This window comes from Bison bison, unplaced genomic scaffold, assembly GCF_000754665.1.
Source record: "Bison bison bison isolate TAMUID 2011002044 unplaced genomic scaffold, Bison_UMD1.0 scf7180017864143, whole genome shotgun sequence".
Taxonomy (NCBI): Eukaryota; Metazoa; Chordata; class Mammalia; order Artiodactyla; family Bovidae; genus Bison; species Bison bison.
In genome coordinates, this window is record NW_011494715.1 from 5,019,753 (window position 1) to 5,037,512 (window position 17,760).

The 17,760-nt window shown below is 41.8% G+C and overlaps 1 protein-coding gene across 3 annotated transcripts in view; it reads right to left on the reverse strand.

The window, feature by feature from the left end:
• MSRA (methionine sulfoxide reductase A) overlaps positions 1–17,760 on the reverse strand; it is a 230,084-nt gene that overhangs the window by 193,490 nt on the left and 18,834 nt on the right. Inside the window, exon 2 of one of the 3 annotated variants that reach the window (XM_010840281.1) lies at positions 13,117–13,236. The exons of 1 other annotated variant lie outside the window; for it this stretch is intronic. In XM_010840281.1, coding sequence (XP_010838583.1) covers positions 13,117–13,236 — 120 coding nt within the window. Of the gene's footprint in view, positions 1–13,116; positions 13,250–17,760 lie in introns of those variants that run through there. One more of the 3 variants, XM_010840282.1, reaches the window with a different exon arrangement.

Sequence of the window (17,760 nt, forward strand, 5' to 3'; positions counted from 1 at the left end):
CTTCCATGTCTTGGCTATTATAAACAGTGCTGCGATGAACATTGGGGTACACGTGTCTCTTTCCCTTCTGGTTTCCTCAGTGTGTATGCCCAACACTTTTTAAACACGCATGCCGATGATGGGTTTTCCTTTATTCTTACTGAATTTCGCTTTTCTCCCCACCAGTGCACAGGGCTATTCACTTCCCTTTTAGACCACGAGCACCTGAGTTCTACCTCTGCCCAGGTATGGTGTCACTGGGTCAACCAGCTGCATCCTTGGATTTCCCAACAGGCACTGCGGTTCCTGGGTATCCAATTTATGTGATGCATTGTCCATCAGTTGCCCTAACTCCAGGCTACGTGACCAGCCCACCTGTGCCCGTCCACATTAGGAGCTGCCTCACTTACGAACCCGTGCTGCTAGTGCTGTGAGGTGTTCTCCCTCTCCCCCATCCCCTCCTCCCCACTCTGCTCCCCTCCCCTAAGAAGCCAAGGAAATGTTGCCAGTTCTCTATTCCATGGATCTTGGGCTATATGCAACTTACTTCACTTTCATCACTAAGTGGAATTCTGTGCCCTGTACACCTGGCCCGGGCATGGAGGCACTAAGTAGCTTTTGCTCATTGGTCACATGCAATTCTTCACTTACAAGTAGAGCTTTTATTCTGCTGCAACCGGTCCAAATTACAGAGTGTGCCCCATTCACCAATGACTCACACACAGCCGCTGACTGCTCCCATTTCTTTGCCATTTATTCTGGTAGACCCTATGGTGTCCACTTTGTCTCAGCAGTGTTTGTGTCCAATCCATATATGTAAACAAGCCCAAGTAAGGAGGTTGTCTTTTTCTTTACTTGAACCTCCAAATCTTACAGAATCTCAGGGAAACAGGTCTAGCCCCACCCCTGCCACTGCCTTCTGAAGCTTCTGTGTGGAGGTTGTCTGAGTATAACAAAGCAGAACCATGAGCAACAGAGCCACCCATCCATGCACGAGGTAAGGGCGAGGCAGGCAGAGCCTGAAGCACCAATGTCAGGAACACCAGGGAGCAGAGCAAAGCTACAAACCCAAAGAGAAAACCCCAGGAGAGCAGCAGCCACAATTTGCAAAGTCGGAGAATGGAAGATAAGAAATACTCTGTGTTACACTACAATGGTGGATACAAGTGTACCTCTGTCCAAACTCACAGCATGGACAACACCAAGAGTAAGCCCTAATGTAAACTGGGGCCTCTGGGTAACAGGGACGTGTCACTGTAGGGTCCTCAACTGTGACAAATGCACTATATGGAGGGGGTGGGAACAAGGGGAAGCCGTGGGGTGGGAGCAGAGTGTATACGGGTACCTTCCTCTTAATTTTGCTGTGAACCTAAAAGTTCTCTAAAAAATAAAGTTTATTAATTAAAAACTGTTAGAGCCAAAAGAGCCAAAAACAGATAGCTTTTTCCCATGCCGACCTCACCTGCAAGTAAGTGGCTTAGCCAGTTTATAACCTGATTCTCCAAGGTGGACAGATGGTTTTCCCTGGAGCAGTTTCAAGTCACCAGACACAAACCAACAAGCCTTAAACAAGCGGACAGAGTTTTCTTTTTCTTGTGCGCAAAGATGCACAAGTTCAGGCGCCTATGACTTTTTGTCAACCTCCCCTTCAGCAGCCAGGCAGCTGCACAGACCACGGACTGGGTACAACAGCAGCCAACGGTTTCTTACCTCCAAGAAGAAGAAGAGGAGGGAAGGCTTTAAAATCAACATGCTCGGGGCGCCAGAGCTGAAACTGAAAATGGACACAAACAAATGCCTAGAAGAAACTGGAGGCTCTGGGCCTCTGCCTCAAGACTCAGAACGCACACAACAATGTCTACTCTTAAGGCTCCTGGGGACATCTCAGCACCTAACTACACTTCTGAGAAGGCAGAGAATACCAGGCCCCATTTGAACGTGTTCCAGTACTTTATCTCTGGATGGTCTCCCTGACAATCCCAGGAACTTTGTAACTTCTAGTGTGTAGCCTTAAAGCAGGCATGAGTGTATACTGTGGTCAGAAAGGGGAGCTCCCTCTCATGTGGATGTGGTCAAGAGGTCTTCTTCCCTAGTGCATAAAGTATCAGGAGGTCTTCTCCTCTAGTGTATAATGTGGTTGGGAGGTCTTCGCCTTTTCAGTGTATGTTTCAGCCCAGAGTGAAGCTGTCCCTGTTCCTCAACTTCTTTCCAACTTGGCCCCAAGGAAGCATCTTCTTGACTTAAAGAACAAGGACAGTGTTGAGGGAGCATGTGTTCTCAGTTGCTCAGTCATGTCCAACACTCTGTAGCCCCAAGGACTGTAGCCTGCCAGGCTCCTCTGTCCATGGGATTTCCATGCAAGAATACTGGAGTGGGTTGCCATTTCCTTCTCCAGGGAATCTTCCTGACCCAGGGATTGAACTCACATCTCCTGCATTGGCAGGCAGGTTCTTTATACCACTGAGTCACCTGGGAAACCCTTGTGTAGAGGGAGCCCACCCCTCCCCCACTAATCAGAGTATTTATCTTGGAAATCGTGTTTTAATAATAGACCTCTATGCAAAATCTTCAACAGAAGAAAATATTTGAATGCTTATCAAAAGCCCTACCAATCACTGAAACAGATGACCTCTAAGATATGCTCAATGAAAAGAAAAAGAAATCCATGTTTATATAGGTCACCTAAATAGTTTCAGACTATCAGAAATTTTTAAATATACCATTTGCTAAACTCTAGTTTATTCCTACAAGAACTTCCTCACTTAATATATTCTGAAGTATCCTAAAATTCTCAAGAAAGGTGTGTGAAAATGCATTTATTGGAAATGGATAAAGAAAAAGCTTAGAAGGAGATGGTCTGAAAAATAAACTCTGTTTTCTTCAAAGGAAATGCCATCAGAAGAGATGGCAGGACCTCTATCTAGTGGCTGACTCTATGAGTAACTTTCTGCTCCAGAGGGCTTTGCACATTTACAGGCAGGAGCGACAATGCTACCCCATTCACAGACCTGTAACAAAGCTCAGTCACTGGAAATGCTTCACAGATTGTATAAACCAAGAATAATATAAGCACCATTATAATAATATTTTGGCCACCTGATGCAAAGAGCCAACTCATTGGAAAAGACCCTGATGCTGGGAAAGATTGAAGGCAGGAGGAGAAGGGGACGACAGAGGATGAGATGGTTGGATGGCATCGCTGACTCAATGGACATGAGTTTGAGCAAGCTCCGGGAGATGGTGAAGGACAGGGAAGCCTGGCGTGCTGCAGTCCATGGGGTCGCAAAAAGTCGGACGCGACTGAGTGACTGAACAACAACAATTATAATAATATCTGTTGAGAATTTTATGTTATAAACTGTCCTAAACCTAAGATGGGCACCATATACATTACTAGTTCTTGTGACTTTTTTTAGGACTATTGTAACATTAATAGTACTGGAGTAAAAAAAAAGCATCCTATCATTAACTAGAGGGAAGAAAGAGAAAAACAAGGGAGGGAAGGAGAAGTAGGGAGAGAATACGATGAGAAGAAGAGGAAGGAGACAACTACAGATAAGAGGGTCCGACCCTGCTGCGGGTGAGCATTCTCCCCAGAAAGCCTTGGCCGCAGAGCCAGGGGGCTGGCTCCCGTGTGCAGACTGAAGAGCCTGAGGTCAGCCCTGCCTCTCAGCACCCCCAGAGGACCCTGCAGTTCCATGCATCAGAGAGCAGGGGTTATTAAGCAGGGCCTGGCCCACGGCTGAGGGGACTCAGTGACCTGTGACTGACTCTCGTGCTGACGAGGCCCCAGCAAGTTCGAGGCTGGCCTGGCACAGAGCAGTGGCCTCTCCGAAGCTGCCCTGTTTCTACCAGGCGAGTCGCTTGCACCATGGGCACCCGTGTTTTCATGAGAGTCCCTTGCAGTTTTACCTTGGCAGATGGGGCAACAACTGACCCAGATATTTATTTCTGATGTCACTTAGACGAAAAAACAAAAAACGAAAAACAATGAAAGAAAGAAACCTCATTCTCAAGTTTTAAAAATTGTTAGTCATTATGAAGTAATTAAGACCCAAAGTATTACATAAAGCTCCTCGAACAGCTCAACTCCCCTCTAAGGGTTTTTTCCTCATATTACATTACGACTCCATTAGATGTGATTTGAAAATAACGATGCGGGCATATTCATCAATTGCTTTTGCAATTGTTTCAAGAACTGCTTGCTATAGCAAACTCCGCTTCATCTCCCTCCTAAATCTCTGAGAATATAATCCCAAAATAATGAAAGAACAACCTATTTCTAGTGCTGGATGAGTATAATGTTTTTACTATTGTTCCTTCTCATTTATTCTCCATTTAAATGGCCTATTCAAATTTTACATCAGATATGCCGAAATACTGACACATGTAACTACTTGGAGTCTGTCGGTCTATTGACCTTTGACCACCACACCTGTTCCCAACTGTGAATTAAGCTGCTCAAGGAGAGAGGTGATGGAAAAGTCAAACAAGCTAGAGAAAATGAAAACATCAAGGACATAAGAAGAATACACTGAACATACAATATCTTCAGAGACTCTATAAAGCATCAAAATTCATTCATCAACTCTCCTCGTAAATGACAAACAACAGAAAATAATACAGAGGTGTCCTCGGCCACTAAACACAGCAAGGAGGGAAGGTCATGAGCCTGAGGAGCCGAGGTTTTGTGTTGCCTCCTGTTCTGGTGCTTGCCAGCTGTCAGCTCTTTGAAGCTATAGAAATATCTTCCTCCTCCTCTGTGATGCCTAATTGCTGAATTGAATTATTGTAGCAAACTCGAAATATCTCTAGCAAAGGGTGCTCAAGTCTACTGTGTTCCAACCCTGGGAACTCTGGACAGCCTGTTAGCATGGTGGCTCCACGGCTGTGTGAGTGCGAGAGACCACGTGACTTTGTCAAGCCTCTGCCCAGGTACAGGCGCTCTGGTTCTGGAAGCCAGGGGTGAAGAGCATACTGTGAGGACCAAAAGCTTCTCTGAGTTCAGTAAGAGTGCACAAATGTGTCATTCATCTTCACAATGTCATCTCTCTTACAGACTGAAGATCAGGAGTAGACGTGAGAGAGAGGGTTCGTCGGGCCTTCGGGACTGGTTGGTGGACAAAATCAATTTGCAGACAGTTCCCAACTCCACAGGCCCTGCAGGTCCACAGCCCAGACTGGAAACCAGACCTAGGGAAGCTCTGAAAGAGGGCGAGGCAGTAACACCCACTGGTCGGATGATTTCCTTTTTTGTTCCGAGGCTGAGGGAAATGAGAGATGCCAGCATACAGGTTAACAGGAGAGGCTCTGGTGGGCTTTGCTGTCACACCCTCAGCTCTGCTCCTGGCTGCTCCTAGACTCAGCCCTGAGAGCATCCAGGTCTCAGAACATACGAACTGGTAAAAAAATCCCAGCGCTCGATTTTTTTAAAAAACAAAATCTAGCTTCACTGAAATGATAACCAGGACTTAGTTGACAAAAAATAATGATCTCTCGAAATCTTAACATTTTCAAACTCAACAGCCACATCCATTCTGAAATCTTGATTCCCATCCTCACTTAAAAGGCCATGATGAGTGGACAGCCTGTATTTGGTCCTAAGGGTTATAACTAGGAATCACAGGACCCCAACCTCAGGGTTCGCTTTCTGCCTGGTGGTTTGAGAGAGGTAAGCGTTTTCATCCTGCCTACTACAAGTTCAAGGTTAATATTACGTCTAATATAAAAGGAGCAGAAAGTGATCAAATTGCTTATAGCAAGAACTTGAAGAGCAGAATTCTTGCATTTTCAGGGACATGTCAATAACTTAGTAATTTACCTTGACTGACACTGAAAAGAGTACAATAAGACTTAACTATGCACTAAAGAGAGCTTTAATGTAGTCTGCAAGGAATTAAGAAAGAGTTTTATGTTGCTTGGTAAAATCTGCTAATAACAGAACTCATTACTACTTTGGAAAAGAATGGGGTCATTAATCTCACGCAAGATACACAGACATGTACATCCACCCAAACACTTCAGAAATCAAGTCGAACTAAAAAAGTATATTGAGTTTCTTCTATTAGTGGGAAAATTACTCAGTGCTTTGTTAGAGCTCTTAAGCATGGAGGAAACTAGGATTTGCATGTGGAGAGGGGGTTGGATATGACCTCCTGAGAACACAGAAGAGGAAAAGAAAACATCGGCTTTTGTTTGTTGTGTCATGAGCACATTCCGTGTGCTGAGCCCATGACCCTGCCAAGCGACGCTTCCTGACCCACTGCTTTTATCTTTAATATGCCCAAGAGCTGGAGTCACAGAAAGCGTATATCCTGGATTTGCTACTCCCAATATGACATGATTTGATTTTCAAATAAGAACCTTACCATAACTCTATGGGCTTCATAGATCAGCAATACCCCCCATTTTATAAGAAAGGCAACTCTTTGAGGATAAAGAGTCATATGGCCTTGGCATGGACATCGCAGTGGGAGGTGACAGGACCCTCCCAATCTCTGCTCCTCCCAAGCCCTGGCACCTGCTCAAGACTTCTACCAAATGCACCGCGTGAAAATCCACCAGAGTCTTCTGATGATAAAGAAAAATGTCTGGGCCTTTGAGTTTCCGTGGTGACTGTGTAGATCTCCCTTATGAGAGAAAGTTGTACAGCCTCTTTCATGCTTCTGGGTTTGGTGCCACTTGGCTGTGCAGATTTCTAAAAGCTTTTGAATAGACTAATGAACATGGAATTGTTCTGAACATCTGTAAGCAAAATACGAAAAGATATTACCCAGTGAATGAACATCCTGGGTTTTCTTGCCAGAAATGGGGTTATTTGTGTATTAGGCTAATGCACTGAAATTAACCCAGAATGCTTATCCATGGCAGAATGTCTTTTCATATTTTCATCTGTGTCGTCGTGATTATAAAATGTAAGGATAATTCTCTATCAGGGTATTCAAGACACTGAATGGCTCAATTACTTCTAAAATCAACGTAGGAAAGCAACAGCATGCCAGTTAATCAGTTGGTTTGCATAACATGTGTGCGATCTGTGTGAGTATGCATGTGTGTATTTGTGTATGTGTGTGTGTCTACAACCAGGGTCAGCACAACTCTTTAAATGTGAAAGATCAAGCTTTCATCTGACTACAGAGAAAGAATTCTGGCAGACAGGTACTAGCATTTTTCAACTCTGTTTCACATACAATGATACAGAGTACCTAATACAATGTCTTGCATATATGGTACATTCCCAATCAATGGTGAATTTAATTCATACAAGAAAGCCTACATGAAATTGAGGCTCCTCCTGGCTGTGCCCTCCCAGGTTTTTACGGGTTCTCCAGTGCCAGGCATATAGTCAGCTGTTAAGGAACACCATGTGAATGAATGAATCCTTGGAAATCATTTTAGGAACAGAAGGATGGGGATCAGACAAATGAGCAACAGCAGCCTAACAGTGGCTGTGAGCAATGCTACCCTGCATCCCAGCTGAGACTGGATTCTTGGTGCAGGAGCTGGTGGTGGCCAGCTCGCAGAGGACTCAGAATTCAGGCTTAAAATACCCAGCAAGGACTTCCTTGGTGGTCCAGTGGCTAAGACTCTACACTTCCAATTCTGGGGAGCAGGGTTCGATCCCTAGTCAGGGAACTGAACTCCCACATGCCACAACTAAAGATCCTGAGGGGCACAACTAAGACCTCGTGCAGCCAAATAAAGACAAATAAAACAAATAAATACAGATTTTAAAAAAAACCACCTGGCAGATGCAAGTTTCTCAGTCTCTGAGCTCCAGTGCCAACTGATGAATCTGAGAAAGGGAAGTTTAAGTGCCTATTACAGGAGGGTGGTCACTCTTAAATCAGGTTTAAATGAAATGATGGACACGTGTGAGGGACAGGGGATCTGTAAGGAAATGCAAAGACCACAGCCTTTGGAAAATCATGGTGACCAGGCTCCCGACTCTCAGCTTCGAAGGCCAAATTCCATTTCTACACTGAATTTAACAAGGTTAATCCAACACAGAGAGAATGACCTGTGTAGACTAAACTCACAACAGACTGACACATACGTCTCAGGATAGCATCTTACTGAATTGGAAATGAGCGTTAGAACTATCTGGCTGGCCTTGTCTCCTTGCTCTTTCTTCCTGTAAATAACCTCCCTAGGAGGACAAAAGATGAGAAGTTTCTACAGAGTGCTGATCAGATCAAGTGCAGTTAGTGATAGAACTTAAAAGTGTCATGGCCTCAGGCTCTGGGAACCTGCTGCTGTTAAGTTGCTTCAGTCGTGTCCGACTCTGTGCGGCCCCATAGACGGCAGCCCACCAGGCTCCCCCGTCCCTGGGATTCTCCAGGCAAGAACACTGGAGTGGGTTGCCATTTCCTTCAGCCAAACCTTACGGAGCAACCTATGTGGGGTGGGAGGCAGCAGGACCTCCCCTTTTCCAGGTTACTCGGAGGTCCTGAAGAGCCAGAAGCCGAGCTCTCTTCTAAGAGACTGCCTATCTCAGCTCTGATGCGTTACAGGTTTATTTCATTCCTAAAAGGCAACTTTGCAAACGCCCGAGGAACTGTTTTCCCCAAGGATCTTCTACGTGTGTCAGGCTTTAGATGCACACACATCACCCAACACGTAACAGACCCGCTGGGGAATCATTAATGAATGGCCTCATGGGGGCCGCCTCCTCTCCTGGCTCTTACTAGAAGGCACAGGTCTTTTCCACGTGCCGAGGCACAACTCCAGTTCAGGTTTCTGAATTGCTGGCCCATCAATAACCACATAGAAATCCACTGGTAAGACATTAATATACAGCCTGTCTGGGTACATACTTGCTTTCACACTCACATGCATACCCACTAGCAAGTGGGCATGACTAACTTCATAAAGTGGTTCTGGTTCCATGGTTTGTGATCACTGATCTGTTCATCAAGACAATACTCGTGGAAGCTCAGACACAAGCTCTGACTGCTGGAAGCACCTCCAAGGTGATCGTTCATGGCAGAAGGGAATAAGAGCTAATTTCATGGGTTTTGAGAACCCCTTCCTGAGTGTGAGCCCTGTAATTCTGGAACCTGCCCCAAGAAATCCAATGGCACCTCAGACTCAGGTGTCCTTCTCTGTGAGGGAAGGAGGTTGGCAAACAATCCAGGTCCTTAGGCTTCTTTTCTGGAAGGAAAGAAGAAAGAGAGGGAGGAAGGAAGGAAGGAATATCTTTAAAAAGACTCCTGGTTGTGACCAATGTCTTCCAAGCCTAACTGCAAACACAAGAGTAAGCAATTTGAAATAAATGCAAATACCAGAGCACAGACTAGTATTTCTCTCACATGAAACCTCAGCAATGATTATACATCTTATCAGAGCCTGGGGTTTTCTCTCCTGCAAGGCAGACCCACCCAGGGCTGACTTGTTCAACAAGGCTTTGAGCACCCTAGGCCCCAGCGGGGAGGCCCAACCAGTACAGCCTGTTCTCTGTTTCCCCCATCCCTCTCCTTGGTCAAAAACCTTTAATTAGCTGGTTACCATAATTACGCTAGCTGGGGAGCTTGCTTGTTCTCCTTCCCTGCTATTCCCACAGATCTGAAGGCTCCATCACTTCTGGGCCAGACGGACCTTTCCATCACAGCCTCTCTATGCATTTTTGTTTTTCTCTTTCATGATCAGAACAACAACAACAGCAACAACAACAACAAAAAGCCTGGGGAAAGAAATCATCTCTCCCTCTGTGTCTGGAAAAAACCCTGTAACTATCTTTGCCCAATCAGGAGCAAGTTTCCATGACAACCATGCTTCCGGATGCCACCACTAACTTAGCAGGTAGTGTTCACATCAAATAGAGAGTTCTTTACCAACCTCCATGATTTCTGTATTTCACCATTGCTACAGGCCTCTGTAACATGCCAGATGTCGGCATGAACTATATCTTAAAAGGGATTTTTTTCCTTGCAAACATCACCAAGACCCAGAAGACTGCTTGCTATTTTCCTTACAGTAATCATGAAAAAGCATACCAAAAGGTTCAAAAGTATACATGAAAGAAAACGTGGGAAGAAGGGAAGCATGAATAGGTGGATGGGAAATGGCTGGGCCATGATGACAGCTGGGTGACTTACACCATGGTCAATGGCATCAGTTTTGAGCTGAGAGCTAAAGGTTGGGAGTTATGACCCTGGCTAAGTCACTTATTTTCTCTGAGCCTCAACACTCCCTTTGTGAAAAACAGAAACTGAGACCCTTCATGGGGCTGTTTGAAACACTGGATGGAAAAAAAAGCAAAGATGAAAAAAGCTCTTGTACAATGTTTGGCCAGTGGCTCAAGGGTAAAGAACCTGCCTGCCATTCAGGAGACTCAGGAGATACGGGTTCAATCCTGGGTTGGGAAGACCCCTGGAGAAGGAAATGGCAGCCAACTCCAGGATTCTTGCCTGGGAAATCCCATGGACAGAGGACCCTGGAGGGCTACAGTCCATGGGGTCACAAGGAATTGGATATGACTGAGCACAAGCTACTTAATGGTGTCTGGCACACAGTAGGAACTCAACAAAGGGCAATTATCATGTTGTTCTTCTTATGGTGAAGAACTTAATTGGAGAGAGTCTGAGCAAACAGCAACCACAATATTCTAACTGATGATTAACATTTTGCTGGTAGAGAGTAACAATATAAGCAGAAGATATCTGGATGTTATCTTAGCAACCTTTTCTCTTAAGCTATTAAGTTGTGTCTGCAATTATAGGAAGGAATATATTCATTTCCATTCCTAAGACTTAAGAGGATACACCTGGGCAATCTCCAGGGTTCATCTGAATCTCTCTATTTATAGTTCTGCATAAGCTGTTTCATTTTGAAACAGAAGCAAAGGGAAAAAGAAGATTAACCATTAACAAATTTGTCTGATATACTATATTCTCAACATCAATCAGAATATTTCACTTCTTCTCCAGAAGGAAGAAAAATAAGAACAGGAATATTTTTATGATAATTTCATAGTTGCACAGTTCAAATCTCACATCAAAACCAGAATTCATATTGTAGCAAACACATCAACATGCTCATTATTGAACAAATTCCTACACTCCAGTTCCTCCCTGCCTCATCCTCAGTGCCCTTAAAGAGCTGAGAGGGCCCTCCACAGATAACACCAATGTGAACCTTTATTTTTAAACAATAAAACTATTTACATTATTTTTAAAAATCGTACTTCTGTCAATGTGATGGACTATATGCTAGATAAACTCTCTCTATTAAGAACTGTTTAAGATAGTAAATAAAATATTCTTTTAAAAAATGTGTTTTACAGTATAGATGTGCCTCAAAAAATTAAAAACAGAACCATTATATGATTCAATGACCTCTCTTCTGGGTATATATACAAAGATAGAGAAATCCACGTCTTAAAGAGACATCTGGGTTCCCATGCTCACTGCAGCATTATTTGAAATGGACAAGGTATGGAAACAATCTTAAGTATTTGTCAGTGAAGGGAAAAAGAAGACGTGCCACATACACAATGGAACATAATTCAGCCTAAAAATGAAGGAAATCCTGCCATGTGCAATAACATGGATGAACCTGCAGGACATTATGCTAAGCAAAATAAGCTAGACCCAGAAAAAAAATACTATACGATTTCACTCAGAAGTGGAATCTAAAAAAAACTGAACTCACAGAAGCAGAGTAGAATGGTGGTTACCAGGGAAATGGGGAGATGTTGGTCAAAGCGTACAAACTTTCCTTCATGTAAAACAAATTAGTTCTAGAGATGCAATGTACAGTGTGGTGACTGTACTTAATACAGTGCTATATACTTGGAATCGTCTAAGAGAATAGATCAAAGGTGCTTTCATCACACATTAAAAAAAGTTTGTGAGGAGATGGGTATGTTAATTAGCTTGATTATTAGAATAACTTCACTACGTATACCAAAGTATCACGTTTTACATCTTAAATATATACTACTTTTATTTTAAAAATGAAAAATAAAGTTTTAAAATAGAAAAATAATACGTTTTAAATGCTCCTGGAGCTGGCAGAAAGACAAAAAATCTTCAAAGGCCAGAAACAATAAAACAAAACAAATTCCAGAAAGACGATTTGGTAATTGAGATAGAGGATGTCATGGAAGCATCTGCCTATCCAGGTCAGCAAATATTTTTCTGTAAAGGTCCAGATCATAAACATTTTAGGTTTCAGAGGCCATACAGTCTCAGAGGCATCCACTCAACTCTGAGACTGTGGCATGAAAACATTCACAGATAACATAAACAAAGAGCAAACGACTGTGTTTCAAAAAGATTTTACTTATATAAACAGACAGCAGGCAGAATTTAGCCTGCAAGCCACAGTTTGCCTTTCCCTCAGTATAGCCTGATTTTTCATGTTTTTCCTTCAAGAAAGAAGTCTGGTAGATGACATTCTTGTCCCAGGTGATAGAATGATGCGGTAACGGTCCCAATTTCTTCACATCACCCTGTAAACACACAGACTCCAGGCTAGACCATGTGACCTGCTGTGGTCAATGGGACCATAGTAAATGTGACACAGAAACTTGAAAAGTACTAGCAGAATGGCGCTTGTTCTCTCTTACTCTGCATCCACTATCGCGTGAATTTACCCACGCCCGGGTGCTGAAGATATACTCATCATCCTCATTACCCTAGGCAAGAAGAGGTGATGGCAGCAGAAATTGCCCAATATATGATGAAGCCACTGATGACCAATCAGCACCCAGGGAACCCAACAGTCGACGGCAGTCCCATGAATGAACCCAGATGAAATCAGCAGAAGAACCATCCAGCTGAACGTAGTCTAAATTGCTGACCCACAGAATCATAAGGTAACAAATGATCATTTTAGAGATTACGTTTCAGGGTGATTTTTCTGCAAGAAAAGCTACATGGCACGTTCTGTAGGAAGTCTATTGTTTTCTGAATATAAAAAGTGAAAGGTCAGCAACTATATTTATAGAAATGGGCAAGAGAAAACTGAAAAAAAACACACAAAAAATTTATTTCCATTTTGTTTTTTGTTTTTTTATTTTTTTTTTAATTTTATTTTTAAACTTTACATAATTGTGTTAGTTTTGCCAAATATATTTCCATTTTGAAGATCCTGTCACCTGCCAGCAGGGACAAGTCCGGAAAGTCTTCCTACCTGAGCAGACTTCTTTATAAGTAGGATTGGGAGTATAGCCTCCTGCATAACCAACTTGAGTTGAATATACACCTTTCAGGGTCCAGAATTTCCTTTCAGCTCCCCAGAAACAGCCCATTCCTAAGAAAAACATGATACTGGTTAGTCCTTTATTAAAAACAAGGCAGTCATTGCATATCAGAAGTTCTGTCACACTAGGAAAAAGTTCTTCTTGTTATCTGGTAATCAAACATGAGTAAGATTTTATCTTTTAAAGAAGTAGAGTTTTTAATGTCTATAAAGAATTTAATTTAAGGTTGTTTTCACAGAATGTCTCTTTGCTTTTGTTATTGTTGTTCAGTCATTATGTCTCACTCTTTTTGACCCCATGCACTGCAGCATGCCGGGCTCCTCTGTCCTCCACTATCTCCCTAAGTCTGTTCAAATTCATGTCCATTGAGTCAGTGATGCTTTCTAATCATCTCATCCTCTTTGCTTTAGTTGTGTAAAAACTTTTTAAAAAAACCTCAAATTTTAATAGTTTGTAAAGTTATACCTTTTGAAATAATATAGCAAAAGGATAACTGGATTTGATGAATGATTTCCACACTCCGTTCATTATGGACTTGTCAAAACATAAGAAGTTGTAGGAACAGTAGAAATTTATTTAATGATCAGTATCCTGGTCAGGCTTTCTTTAAAAATTCTAACAAAGGAAGGTAACACTAAATTACTGATTTAAATGGGAAAACATCCCCCAGATCAAAACAGATTGACACAGTATTTGATTAACAATTTCACACATGTGTTCAGTTTGAAATTTTTTTTAATTCATTAGAAATTTTCATGTGATAAATCACTGCTCACCAAAAAGAACATTTTTCTGAGTTCAATTACTGAATATGATAAAGAAAGAAAGAGACAGAGGAAGGCAGGGAAAGAGAGTAACAAATAAAGGCACAAAAGTTGTTTTCCATTCAATTAGCACACATGTGCTCACACCAGTGGTTAGGTATTAGATTCCTTTGAATATATGATGAAAACTAAGACCTACCTCCCAAGAATGCACATACTTACACTCATCTAAAATGTTGTATTACATTTCCTTGTCTCCAGATAAAGAACCTTCCTTTTTCTACCATGAATTTCTAAACTTCCACAACTATTCTGTGGTCAATTTCTAGACGTAAACAAGATTACTGCCTTACTCAAGTTTACCTGGCTTTATTAAGTCATATATAATTAAAATATTGGGTAGAACAACAGTTATCAAATTAATATATGCCTCCTGCTTTAACAATCACTAGATCTGTTAGATTTGATGACAGAGCTAAAAGAAAAATTATAAGTTTAGTGAAATTCTTGACACTTGTTAATATTCTACTTTAAGAATTCAGAGCAACAACAACCAAAACCAAATGTGCATGATGTTATACATTATACAAAAATACACTTGCTCAAATGTGATGGGAAACATACTAACCGAAAATAGGCTAAGTTAAAAAATATGATAGAGCCAAATGATGAAATTTAATGCAGTAAAAAGTTACTGTTGTGGTAACAATGCAATATGGAAATATGTATATAACTGCATCATAATTAACCCAAAGCTAAATTTAAAAGGGAATAAGACAATTATAGGCGTGTTCTTATTATAACTATGAAAAAATATTCATACCAAAATAGACTAGAAAGACATACATAAAATCATAATCATGATTATATTACAGTGGTGAGAATACACAATTTTTTTTCAAGTTCTTATATAATAGGTTCACATTACTTTAAAAACAAAAATACATACCTTTTAAAAAGGAAAGCAAACAATTCAAAGAAAAAAATAAGCATCTGCATTGTTCGAGTTACATGCCACTAAATATCATTTTTTTCTGTTTACAAGTGAATTGTTTGCTACTAGTGAATGTAACTGGGCTTGGTTCAGATGGTAAAGAATCTGCCTACAATGCAGGAGTGAATATGACTAGGTATTTACTGAGTATTCCTAAAAACTGACCATCCTCAAGTCTCTGGAACAAGAATTCACTATTAATTTTATTTCATTGCATTCCTGAGATGAGGGGACTATATTAGTCAGAGTTTTCTGAAGAAACAGAACCAACAGGATTTAAACAGATCTATATAGAGAGATTCATTATGAGGAATTTGATCCTAAGTTATGGAGGCAAGGACGTCCCATGAGCTACAGTCTGCAAGCTGGAGGCCCAGGAAAGGCATAATCTTAGTCCAAACCTGAAAGTCTGAGAGTCAGGGAATCCAATGATGTGAATCCCAGTCTAAGTTTGAAGGCTGATAACCAGAGCACTGATGTTTGAGGGCAGGAGGAGATGGGTGTCCCAGCTCAGACAGAGTGAATTCACCCTCCGTCTCCTGCTTTGTTCTATGCAGCCCCTCAATGGACCGGATGATGCCCACTCACGCTGGTGAGGTTGATCTGTTCCATGTACTGACTCAAATGCTAAGCTCTTGCAGAAACTCTCATGGACACATCCAGAAATGACGCTTCACAGGTTTTCTGGGCATCCCAGAGCCAGGTCAAGTTGACACATAAAATGATCGGTCACGGGAATGATGACAGGGAATCTCTGGAGAAAGACGGGTGAAAAAGGAGCTGGGCAGTACCACTGCACAGAAAAGGCCACAGAGCCATCCAGGAGATGGGCAACAAGCTGAAGGCACCTGAGCCTCCGAAGTTTAGTAGTCTGTAGGAGTTGCTGAAGAAAATATTTCTGTGTCTCACAGTGACTAAGCATGATGGTACGAAAGAGTACTGCACACCTTCAGTATTCTCCACACACGGTATGGTGCTGGTGTCTAGTCGCTAGGTCGTGTCCAGCTCTTTGGTGACCCCACGGACTGTAGCCCTCCAGGCTCCATGGGGTTCTCCAGGCAAGAATACTGGAGTGGGTTGCCATTCCCTTCTCCAGGAAATCTTCCCGGAACAGGGATCGAACCCATGTCTCCCACACTGTGGGCGGATTCTTTACCACTGAGCCACCAGGGAAGCCCACACAGGGTCTATAACAGGTTGTTTTAGCAGCCAGCTTACCCTGATCGTCGTCTACAGTCCTACTGTCTATGCCCCCAGAGTCTAAATCTCCTATGTCTTCACTACATCCTCATGATATAGATTCATAAAACTTAAAACGACCAAACAAAAATCTACTGAAGGTAGAGAAATATTTACCCACCCCCCTTTACGTTTACTGGGGATCAAGAAAAGAACTCTGATAGCAAGGAGAATGAACTAGCTCCATCTGGGAAAAGGTCTCCAAGAGGGGCGTGGCTGAAATAATGTCCCAGGGTATATAACCAAGGTTGATATTTCTGTAAAGGTATTTAACTTAGGATGGGGGTGGCTGTAAGAATAAAACTCCTTGAAGCAATCAGATGTTTTATCTAGTGGCTTCCAGTATAACCTAAGCATTCTTTTATTTGCCTTTGAGTATGTATGTGTTTAAACAAAGAGAGGTTTATTTATGGCAGAATGTCTCAGAATTTATGGGTCTAGTAAGCAACACGAATATCATCTAAAATATGTTTTATTTAAAATATTTTATATTTTAACCTTTTATTATAAATAAACCAGATACAGAAAACCCACATGCAACATATGCACAACTCAGTGTGTTATTATACTCGAACAGTCTAGTAACCACCACCCAGCTCAAAATTTAGAATTTGCCATCCACTCCAGGAAACCCTCCTTACATCACACCCCAATCACAACTCTCCTTCTTCCCCCAAGGCTAACCACCGTCTGAATTTTATAGTGTTTACTTATTGATGCTTCTTTTACCATTTTATCATTCAAGGTATCCATCCTGATACTACAGTTTGGTCCTACTCATTTAAAAAATCTGATTATGTCTTTAAAATTCTTTCAGTGGACAGGCTCCCACTCCATTCTAATCCTTTATCCACTGAAGAAAACTCAAGCCACTTGACCTGCAGAATTTCCCACAGTGTAGATTTTGCCAATTGCATTCTCCTGGTGCAAGTCAACCTGTTCCTCTATCCTTAATATTTCCTGCAAATTTGCTGCTGGATCCAGAGGTGTGATCCACACTCAGATTTCATCCTTTGGCAAAACTATGGGTGGTACTATGGTATGTTTTTAACTTTTTAAAAGTTTTTCCAGCTTTATTGGTATATGATTGACATATGACATGTAAGTTTACTGTAAAGAATGTCATGACGTACTTGACACACAAACATACTGTGAAATAATTAAAGCAATAAGGTTAGTTAACGCATTTATCACCTCACACGATTCCAATTTTTTGTAGTGAGAATATGTAAAACTTACTCTCTTAGCAACTTTCAATTATATAGTATTATTAGCTATAGTCACCATGGGGAATATTAGATCCCCAGAATTTACTCATCACTAGAATTTTTTATCCCCCACACACAGACTCTGGAAACCACCATTCTACTCTGTGTTCCGATGAATGTGGCAGTTTCTTTAGATTCCAATGTAAGTGAAATGATACAGTATTTGTCTTCCTCTGTACGACTTATTTCATTTAGGATAATGCCTGAAAGTTCTAGCGTGTTGTCACAAATGGCAGAATTCCTGTTTTTAGTGGCTTTTTATGGTTTTTATCATTATTATTATAGTAATTATTCCATTATGTGTGTGTA